General features: G+C 38.9%; 1 protein-coding gene across 30 annotated transcripts in view; it reads right to left on the minus strand.

The window, feature by feature from the left end:
* LOC135697439 (modifier of mdg4-like) overlaps positions 1–11,696 on the minus strand; it is a 130,665-nt gene that overhangs the window by 60,561 nt on the left and 58,408 nt on the right. Inside the window, exon 5 of one of the 30 annotated variants that reach the window (XM_065217151.1) lies at positions 114–445. The exons of 26 other annotated variants lie outside the window; for them this stretch is intronic. In XM_065217151.1, coding sequence (XP_065073223.1) covers positions 129–445 — 317 coding nt within the window. In that variant the 3' untranslated portion in view covers positions 114–128. Of the gene's footprint in view, positions 1–113; positions 446–9,968; positions 10,277–10,614; positions 10,881–11,004; positions 11,264–11,696 lie in introns of those variants that run through there. 3 more of the 30 variants (XM_065217161.1, XM_065217172.1, XM_065217173.1) reach the window with 3 other exon arrangements.

Below are 11,696 nucleotides of genomic sequence, written 5' to 3' on the forward strand. Positions count from 1 at the left end.
AGACAACGTTGTTAGTTAAGAAATAGATATACTATTAAATAGAGCGAATGGTTTCCGAGATATCACTAGAAAATTTGGCATTAACTTTTTATTTTCAAGAAAATTTGCAACTGTGAAAATGGCGAGTCCTAATAATTCTGCCCGGCGGGTTCCGTTTTGACTGCGGTTGCTTTCCTACGCTTTCGACGGATGTTTTTACAGTACAATTCCCGCAGATGGGTATGGTCCGCGTTGGACACCTTCACGTAGTCGCATCCGTTGATGGTTTTGGTTAGAGCTCTGGCCTTGCACTTGAAGCGCTGGTAGTAGCGACATTTCCAGTTCACCCGCACTCCGCCTTCGTTGGTTTTGTTCTTGCTGAAGAAGTATCCATCGTAGACCAGACACTGCGTTCCTCGGGATGTGAACTCGTAGTAAGCGCGCTGGGAAAAGCCCTGCTTATCCTCTAAAACGAAGGAAATGAGCACGGTTAGTTGGTGAAGTACTAGATGAGTGATAATCTATTTGTGATAGAAAGATTCGCAAAGGATTTTTAAACGTTAAACTTTATTCCGGTAATGTCTTGATAACAGAGTTATATGTTACACTGCACAATGGTGATTTTCGATTTTGGCTAGTAGATCCGTGGCTGAATGGTGATCACCTGAAAGAACAGAAAAAAAAAGTTAATAAAGATCAGATCAAGCCCCTACCACAGACAAACAGCTGTTGCACTTAGAAAAGAAAAAAATATCGCTGTTTAAGCATTTCCGCATTGGCCCCTTCCTCCGCTAATCCGAATCGAAATTTTGGTCTGATATCTATTGTTTTTTTTTTTTGAGTTACAGTATCATTCTTTTTTTTTCACCCAAAGCGATTTTGGAACTAAGTATTTGAGTGGTTCCACGCTAAATAGTAAAAGTATATGAATTTTTGAATTAACCTCTGATTTGATTTGCATGAAACTTTGCATAATTGTTTCTTATGGACAATCATTCACGTTTCTGCAAAAATTCGGCCATTTTATTTCGATTTCAGAGACTGGAATCGATAGCATAACTCTGAAGTAGACAGCGCAAACGGATATTACATCTGAATGGTGAAGAGCTTTTTGAGTGTATTGTTATTCGTCTACTAATTGCAGAAGATGTCAAAAGATAAGCAGTTATAACGGAATTAAAAAGAAATAACTCAACACACTCAAAAAGCTCTTCATAAAGGAATTCCGTTAACAAGTTCGACAAAATTAGAAAATCTGAATGGCCCTGGAGGCAACGAAACGTTCGGTGTTAAATTTGCAATGAAATCAAATAGAGAAATTCTTGACGAATTATTAAACATAAATATTGTAAAAATGTTTTAATATTCTTTTCCTGGCCAAAATGGAAGGTCTGTATCCACATTAGTCCAGACACCTTCAAATCACTGTAACTTTTGAAATATTGCAAGTAGGAGTGAAAAATTTCGCTGAAGTGGTATTGCTGGGAGTCATTGATGAAAAATACTATGATTGGTGTTTACATTCCATGATTAGTGTTCAAGATGGCGACGAATGAAAAACACGTGCGCGAGCGAATTTCGTACGGACGTAATGCAAATCCTGACTTGTCAATGCGAGAGATTGTAAAAACATGGATTTACCTAAATCCACTGTTCACGGTGTACTCAAATCATTTTCGGAACGTTTGACGATCGAGAGGAAACCGAGAAGTCATAAAAACATTTGATGTGCTGATCCTGTCATGGACCGAAAGGTGAAGAGTAAAGAGGCTATAAATTCACGAAACGTCAAAATTGGAACAATCGATTATCAGTCAAAGTCATAGTTGTTCCAATTGTTCCAATCGAGCAGAAGACCTGTCAAATGTATAAGATGTCGCCTCTTTACCCAATTCAGTCTCTTTAGTGAAGAGGATATTGAAGGAAAACCCAAATCTCTCTGTTCGAACCAGGCCAGTGGCAAGGCCTATACCAACAGCAGCGTTTGACAGTAGGCAGCATGTCCCGGGCTCAAAACGTTCATTTTGCTGTGCTGGGCCCGCTGTCATGGTATAACATGTTGCCTACGCGCCTGCCACTGGGCTGGTTCGAACGGTGGCTCATAAAATAGGAATGTCACCTGGTTTTGTCCAAATCCAAAAATCAAAATAGCGTTCGAGGCAGAAGTCGTATAAAGTAAAAACAGTTTCCAATCGCAATGACAAACAGTATTTTACAGCAAAATCACGGGCTCGACGTTTGTACCAACAATCAATACGAAACTAACGATTTTAAATTGGCTCACCACTTTAGTAGCCTATTGGTCCCAAGCAAACGATTAACGTACCCTATTCTAGTTGAAATTCTATTACTACACTATGTTTGTTTTGATTCGCTATGAAAGTTTGACAGATAACATCAGGGGTGTGTGGATTCATGCAGAACATGCAGGGGTGAGTGAAATAGCTTGGGACTGCTTGGGACCGTTGTTCTGGTACTGAGTGAGCCAAAAATAATAATGATTTTCTTCGGGACCCAGTGGTCTTAGAGTTACCTCTATGTTTGTACTGCGAATATTTGACAAAGTTTTCATGCGTTGTAATCGTTGTAATGGACCATGAAACATATTGGCGGATTTCAAGCAGCTTCCAAGGCTGTGGATTTCTAGTCTGCTATAATCAAAAAGACATAGAAACCTTATTTGGCAAGCAATTTGCACGTGTGGCCGATGCACCCCTCAAAACAAACATAGTGTAGTACTAGAATTTCGACTAGAATGGGGTTCGTTCATCGATGTATTTGGGACCGATAGGCTAGTCCAGTGTGAGCCAATTTCAAATCGTTAGTTTCCACCGGTTGCTAGAACTGTGATGGAGTGGTACGAAGCAAACAAATGAATATTGTACCAAAAACCGCAAATCCGCCAAATTGTTCAGAGTTACGTCCAATCGAGATATATTGGGCTCTGATGAAGCGGAAGCTTTTTGGAAAGAAACAAGGAATCAAAGATATAAAACACTTCCACCAAATTAGGACAAAGACGGTCAACACGGTATCTGAGGAGTCTGTACAAACCCTAATGGATGGAGTTAAGCGCAAAGTTCGAAAATTTTATGAAAATACCGAATAACTATGTTTTGACTTTGTGAATTTTTAAATCATATCCCGTGAATCTGAAATAAACTAGATACTTTTATGAAAATTACGTGAAAATCCATTCCAATTTAAGTGGATATCACGTAATATTTACTTTACTGTTTACATTGACCACAGAATGGGAATATGCTTAAGCTACATGACGTTAACGTAAATGTTATGTGAAAAGTATTGTGGGCTATAGATACTATAGATTCCATAGATAAGCGGAGGCACAAAAAGTTGTTTTGGCAAGCAAGAAAAATAAATGATCTTACCGGCATCCCGAAAAAAATTCTCATGCCATCATAGAGCTCTTCGTTGTGCAGTTTTGTGTTGTTTTGTTTCATGCGCAAAAGTTCAAACTTAACTTTCTTTTCCTTTATTTAACGTCGGTCTCTGTTCCGCAATCTAGTGCCAATCACCGACGGACATCGATTGCCATCCATTGACGGCAACCGAATGTGCAGGAAGGCAGCTTCCACACCTGCGTAGGATATCGCACCCATTCACAACAACACACATGGGCCGGGACCAACGGCTTTACTTCCCTTCCGAAGGAAGACGTGACCAGAGATTTTATGCCTCAGAAAAATCCCACCGACCTCGGCTGGGATTGAACCCAGACCCATTGGGGTGTTAGAAAGCAGTCACGCTTACCACTACACCACCGGCGCCGGCATGCAAACTTAACTGCAAAGCAATTCTTTGCAACAATGAATCGAGGAGTGGTTTGCGTTATATTCTCTTCTTCCGTTTAACGCGAAATAAATCGGAGTGTGGTAAGCGTTTTGTGCTCATAATATTACAATACTTCTCCCACAAAACAACACCATGATGACGTCATGCTCGTTTGGCTACACTAAAGGCCCAAGCGCAATGTGGGTGAAAGCGGAACGGATACGGAAAGTTTGACAGATGTCACAAATGACATCAAGATGCCTAACCGAAGTCGATTTGGTTCTAACTAGTTTTCAATCCGACAAGTAGGCTTACTCAGATCGGGCCGCTCCGCTACCGTTATCATTGCGCTTGAGCCTTAACTGACAGTTCGTTTGACTACATTCTACTTTGCCTCCGCTGGTCTATCGAATCTATAGTATCTATAGCAGTGCTGATAAAAATCATTTCTTCTACACTCAAATAAACTGAAAACTGAAGGCAACCAACTACCTGCATGAATTTGAATATTGACATGATAACATGCTCTTGATCAAGGCAACCGCTGAGTTTCAGTCAACAATTGTTTTTGTTCATTAAAAGATGCGTATTCATTATCGACTGTTCTGTTGTCATATCAATATTCATAATCATCTAGGTGGGAATGATTTTGAGTATCAAATGCGAAACGATTATTTTCGTTTTACACAAATATACCATTGTGGAACGTGTTAAGTTGCTTTTTTACTCAGATCGATGGAAGATTATTGCCTTATGCAGAATAGATGATAATATCGAGCCTTTAGGCTCTGCAATCGATAATATTCAAAATAACCATTTATGACAACATGAATTAGATTTTTTTTTGCTTTTGAACATCGTTTCCGATTTTGACGATTTTGGGTCAAAAATGGGGACTGCTTAAATTAGAGGTGGACAAAACGCTCATCTGGCTGAGTGGATAAAACCCATCCAGCTCACTAAAAGGAGTCGATTCTTTTGAAGCTCACATTGAAATTATAGAAATTATGACACAAAATCGGATAGTTAATTAGTGGTTGTAGTGCTTAAAACTGCATAAAAGTAGTCTAAACTAATAAATGGGATCGAGAGTTGTCATCCTAAACAGCTCCCCGTGAATCATTCGAGTCGATGATTCGGATCCGGAGCTGAACTGATAAGCTGGAGAGCTGCATTTCGCTTTTCGGTTATTTGCTTTTGTGCGGATCTTCCGCTCCCCCAGAGAATGATGGGAAGAGAGGTGAGAGCACATATGCTGGAGGAATAACATCACCATCCATCTCCAACGGGGGAGTTTTGTAAAGATGATTAACCAGATTAGTACCTTCCTAAAAGTTGTTCCTGCTCGTACTCTAACGGAACTATCAACTATATACTTTCATTTCCTCATCTATAGTTAAAAATTACCACTTTAACTCTGTTATTTGAAACTTGGCATCTTCAACTATGTAAATCGCTAACTTCACGCAGAAGTAATACAAACAAATAGTAAAAGCATTAAAATTTTATGCAATTAGATTTTTAAATTCAAACCCTAATTTTGTTTTCAGTGCAGTCTAGTGAGGTCGAACTTAAAATTTCGTTGGAATTTCACTCAAAACTCCGTTCAAATTTTCTTAGAATTGGAATTCACCTTAAAACTTTATAATTCCTATCGAACTCTCCGCAGATGTCTGAGTCAGAACTAACATGGAAGCCAATTAAAAACTACTATTTGTTGGAATATTGTTATTCTTACAACTGCTTTCTAGTTAGAATTTTCATGGGTTTGACTCTTAAATTTATTGAGTGATGAACCAGCCCACGACTAAAAATCACTATAGCAAAAAAAAAATAAAAAACTTAAATTATTACTTTATTAATAATTAGGGCAAATGGCTCTAATGTTGGCCTATGGATCTAAGTTTGGGGCCATCGCTAAAAATCTACTATTAATCAATTTTATCTAGATGAACGCGTCATTGGGACGGTACTAATGGATATTTTTGGCCGCTATTGAAAATTTAGTCGATTGCTGCATTTATGTATTGGCCCAAATTAGGGACATTTAGGCCGACATTACATACATTTCCCCTACTTTGAAATTCTTCTGGACTTCAGATAATTCTCAATTATTATATAAATTCTTTAGAAAATTCGCATTCTTTTTTTTTAAATAGGGGAAATGACGGCTTCGGCATGCCAGACTATTTTCGGCAACCCAAATTGAAACACTATTTTCACTGGATTTTCTCACGAAAACACTTCGCTGAATGCATGCAAACGATTCTTTATGCTTTCAGCTTCAATTTGACTATATTTTTACCACTGAGAAAAAGCAATCTAGCAAGGTTTTCTTGAAATGAAACACACGCACTACAAATTGTAGCTGATTTCGAGTTGCCGATAATAGAACAGCAGATTTAAATGCAGTTCAAATGGAACGGTTGCCGAAGAAAAACTCGTTGCCGACAATACTCGCTCTCACTAGAGAAGATTGGAGCTTTGTAAAAGCGTTTCAAAACAGTTTTTGACAATTCTTTCGACTGAAATTGTTAGAGCAGCTGGCAGCAATAGATTATAAACAAACCAATACTGCATATGTGTGCGAGAAAAAGGCTATAGAAAGAAGGTCGCAGCTTTGGTTGCCGAGAATACGTAAATTCCCCTATATGACAGTGGAAATTATTCAAATTTCGATAACTTCAATGTTTGTCTTCTAATCTAATCTAATCTAATACAAACGCAGCCAGTACGAGAAAGTATCCCGGAAAATGATTAGGTTAGATAACGTCTAATCATTTTTCTTATCAACATTGATGATATGACACAAACATCAAAAGGGCCAGGCCTACTGCGTTGCATTTACCGCAAAGATGATTCGATTTCGAATCAAAATATTCGAAGGATGTGTGGAAATACCGTACTAAACGCTCCGAACTAGGTGAATTTATATGTAATGCAATGCAGGGTATATATAATATCGAACATAGTATATTGGAATGGTCTTGCTCTATAATGTTTACCAAATAACCATTTTGAATTTGACACCAGAAAACTTGAAATCTTCATGTTTCAGCCTAGTTCAGTTGATTTTTCACCTGCAGCTGCTTGCTGGGTAAAAATTCACAAATTTGGTGTTTTCCATCTTGAGCGATTGGTTACAAACTGGTTACCAGGTACAGTATCTATCACTACAAATCCTACGGTCCAAGAATATCAAGGCTTCGGTTCGGCACACATTTACCTAAGTGATAAACCGTTGCATATAAATAACACATGAGCGCAGCACACGATTCGATCATGATAAGGATTTCCACGGCGCTCGGTAACTATCCTTTCATATTTTCACATTGTTCAGGTTAAGTTGTTCAACACTTTTAAGCTGGGTTTAGATAGGGCAAGTCAAATGATCAACTCAGTTGAATTCAATTGGCTTAAAAAGTTGAGCCTGGTTCAACTTTTTTCAATTCAAGTGAGTTGATCAAGTCAGTTGAATGGCATGGTTTACACGTTCAATTCGCGGTCAAGTCAGTTGAATTCAACTGACTTGATCAATTGACTTGCCCTGTCTAAACCAAGCTTTAGGAATATTTTCAAAATTTAGACGAAACAAGCGAAACATAAACACGTCCACTAGCGGCCAAAGCATACTTCGATCCCCTCCGATAGCGTCAATGTTTGTCTTGAATATTTACTGGGGTTGCTTTTTACGCGGCTTTGGCAATTTACAAGTTTTATTTAAACACCGATTTCCGAATTTACACGGTTTTTACGCAATTCCGTTTTACTCTGCACGACGTAAAGAGCGACTCCAGTGTATTTATTTCTCTGAATCTCAATTATTGTTTATTAAACTTAACATATCTAAAAGTATTGATAATTAACAATTCAACGCAATAGCGTTCAGCCTAGCGCTTCGAATAATTTGCATGATTCTGCAACACGCGACCCCCTTTGCTACGGTGCAGATTAGCGACTAGAACAACCTTTCTGAAAAGTGCTTGTAAGCGGATTTCGCCTTCACCGGTAGGGCAAAAGTTCGATCCAGTGGTGAAAGCTATTTAGACAATTTACCACTGGAGATCTCAAAAGGCTCCATGATATTGTGTATTATCATTTAAAGGAACCAACCATTTTAGCCAAGATATTGTCAGAAATTGTGGAGATTTGATTGATTCAAATCAAACTACAATGTTGAAGGCATTTTTTGACGTTTTTGAAAAGCATACCGAACGCGTTGAAACTGTAACACTGAGTAAAGTAAGTTTCCTGCGCGGTTAAAAGCATTTAAATTTTCACATTCAAATAGATCGCGAACCACGCACTGTTTTGAGCAGTTCCAGGCCTCCTATTTAAATGAACCTTTGCGTAATTGTTTGTTATGGTTAATGATTCCCATTTAGGCTAAAATTCAGCCATCTTGAATCTTTTAAAATTTCGAAAATAGCGTGCTTGAAATTTTTCAAAAAATTGTAGCACGGAAACGGCATTGCTGATCACAATGACGTCTGAGGAAAGTTGTAGAGAAAACTAATGTCTTTCTGCGAAAAACAAACAAAAATGTGTCTTATTCATTTTGAGTAAAAAAAACCACAAATGTTTACTTGAAATTACTAAAACCATTTTTTTATATTTTCCCCAGAAAACATTATGTTGTACTACAACTTTGTCACAGATGTAATTTCGATACTAAGTACCGTTTCCAAGCTACAATTTTATGAAAAAAAAATTCAAAGACGCCATTTTGAAAATTTTACCAGTGAATCATTGCCCATAACAAACAAGTTTGCAAAGTTTCTTGCAATTCGAAGAAGGTCCCGTTTTTACGATTCGTCAAGAGCTCGAAAAATCATCTAAATCAGACCCAGTTGAGTATGGCAGCCATACTCCTGGTGGTTTCCTAACACAGACATCAATTTCAAGTGTCCAAACTAACGAATTTGAACAACTAGCGCAAGTTCCGTTTTTGAATGGTTGAAGCCTGTGTCGACCGAGGAAGCAAACATGCCCAAAGCAGACATCAAAATCCAAGTAACGGAAGCAGTAGTGGGAATTTGGTACAATAGTAGTGACTTTAGTGACGAAAATAGTGACTAAATAGTGACTTTAGACAATAAAAAAGTTACCAATAGTGACATTTATTGATCGGAAATCCGCTTTGCGAAATATTATCAATAATGAGCATTTTTCAAGTTTATTTTAAATAATACAAATGGTTGAAGGATCCCATCAATTTGTTTTCGTAAAATCAGTATAAATTGAATAATCAATTGGTTCATTTCTAACCTACATTACCTCCGCCTCAAGTTATTGGAAACAAACCATTTACTAAATTGACTTTAGATTCAGATCGGCAATTGGATATTAGAAAGAATTTTGGGATGTCAAGGATTTATCAAGAAATCTTGGACTTGAGAAAAATTGAAGTTCAGAGAAAAATGTGCAAAGTCTCGGACTGTTATGACAAGCAATTATAAAGATCTCGAACATAGAAACTTCTGTAGAACATTTTTCATAACTCTGGAACCTAAACTACTGTTCTAGACAATAGACCAATGTTCCCACTTGGTAAGTTTACGGACATAGACAATTTGACATGTGTTTATGATTTAAAATCTCGACCTTGTAAAAGTTTTAAGATTCTGGGATATATTTTGAATATATTGGACTATTTTTTAAATGTTGGGACCTAGAAATCGAGACGAGAAATGCATGGAAATTCCAATAATCCTTCCAACAACAATCCAACAATCTTTGACAAATTAAAAAAAAAATACTCAGAACCTAAAGGAAATTCCAGGTAACATGTTAAAAGGGTCTATGTACCAAATGTAGGTAATGACTTTGCTTTGCTAACAATTGCTTACGCGAGAATTATTAAGAATTGTAGTTTGAATTCTATGAATTTCCCAGAGGAGATTCCTAAATTGGTGTACAAAGAATATTGAAGGCTCTTAGGTTCAAACATTTCAATGGAATGCCAGAGAGAATAATATAGAGATATAATTTTTTCTAAATAGATAATTCAGACACTGAACACTTGCTTAGGCTACTGACATAGAAATTCAAGACTCAAGATTGGGTAAATAGTTCTCGATGCGACACTACAAAATATGTTCGACAGTGCGAAGTCGACTGAAATGAAACGACGAGTGCCCGCCGTCTGTTTGTCTGTGCATTGCAACACACTCACTTACCGCCCCAGTCTAGTTCTGCTCCGCAATCCGTCACAGCGGCGTACTATTGTTGTCTTCATCTTTGCCAACGCCGGCATAGGCCTTCGCTCGGTCTGGACCGGCATGCGGTGCATGCGTGTGGGTACCGCACGTTATGCGAACATAGTGCTGTCCCTCGATTTCTTTCGTCACGGCACGTGCCTTGCAGCGGAACTTGGCGTGCAAGGAACACTTCCAGTTGGTGGTGTTGAGCTTCTGTTTTTCCCGGACATATCCAAAGTCCTCGTGCAGAAGCATCTGGTAGCCTCGCCGGGTCCGCCCAAAATAAGCATTGGAATAGGTTTCTACAAAATAGAAAGTGAGGTTAGTGTTACGGGACCCAATTTGAGAAAATGCACCACCACAAGCCACTCCGATTGAAACGCAAAGCCATGGAACTCATTGGATTTATTTCATATTTAAAGATAGGTATGTGGGTAGGCAGATAATCCCCCCTATTCTGCGAGTCACGTGACTCTGTCACCGGTTCGTATCACAAGACAATTGTCACCTCACCGGTGAGAGAGACTCACGTGACTCGCAGAATAGAGGGGAATACCATCGCCAGACATGATTATGCAACCGTCGTAGCCCTTTAATCTAGGTCCTCGATTGTGCAAATAGAATCATGCCTGTAATAGTTAAATAGTTAAATCGCTTATACGTTGAAGTTGTACGCCTTGCGATCGTGGTTATGAACGGCGTTGGTAATTTTCATCAACTTTCGCCCGTTGATCGCCTTCGTTACGGCTCGGGCACGGCACTTCTGCTTGCCAGACAGCGAACACTTCCAGTTGCAACTATTCTGAGCTTGACGGTCTTTGATGTAAGCGTAACCGTTGTACATGAGCATCATTTTCCCACGTCTAGTATATCCGAATTTGGCTTCTTTGAAGTTACCCGGAGGCTCTGAAATTAGAAAAAAGGGGTTACATGTCAGTTCGTATGCCTGTAGTCAATTTGTTTATGCAAGTAAAACATGGTTGGGATGGTAAATAATAAGAATTTTATTTCGCAACAAGTAAATGCCGAGTTCTGCTGGATTCACATATCGACCCGATACTCGCTGCGATCGTGGGTGTGAGCAGCTTGGGTTATCTTCACCAACTGCTCTCCGTCGACGTTTTTCGTGATCGCTCGAGCCCGACATTTCAATCGTCGAAATAGGGAACATTTCCAGTTGCAGGTATTGATCGATTGGCGGTCCTTGATGAAGCCATACCCGTTGTACAGTAGCATCACATATCCCCGCTGGGTGTAGCCAAACTTGGCTGCCTTGAATACGCCGGTCTCTGCAAAAAAAATAAGCGCAAAGTCAGTGGAAAGCATCACATTTTGTGCGGGAACATGCAGGACATGGAAATCAAACGCCTTTCTCATTCTCATTAAGCTTTATTTGTTTAAATACATCGACAGTTCGTCGAAGGTAGGGTACACTTCATGAATGTGGGCGGTGAACATAGGTTAATCGCTGGATTTCTGTGGTGATGGCCCGAGCCGTTTGGTCCGCGAACGGCGCAGTTGCTCGAATCCAGTGGCGTCGCCCTAACCTCAATCTACCTGTTCAACAACTCACAAAACGTAAACAAATAAAACAATATTGACTTCAGTGGATACAAATCAGTGAAACTAGAAGATCCTGTGCCTTTTGAAACTGATTTGAATGTAAGCATGCCCCTAAATAACGTTTTCAAAGTTGTTGAACAGGTAAAAAGTGAGGTTACG

The sequence above is a fragment of the Ochlerotatus camptorhynchus genome, unplaced genomic scaffold (assembly GCF_037179485.1).
Source record: "Ochlerotatus camptorhynchus isolate MF236.1 unplaced genomic scaffold, CSIRO-AGI_Acam_v1.1 ptg000070l, whole genome shotgun sequence".
NCBI classification, from domain to species: domain Eukaryota; kingdom Metazoa; phylum Arthropoda; class Insecta; order Diptera; family Culicidae; genus Ochlerotatus; species Ochlerotatus camptorhynchus.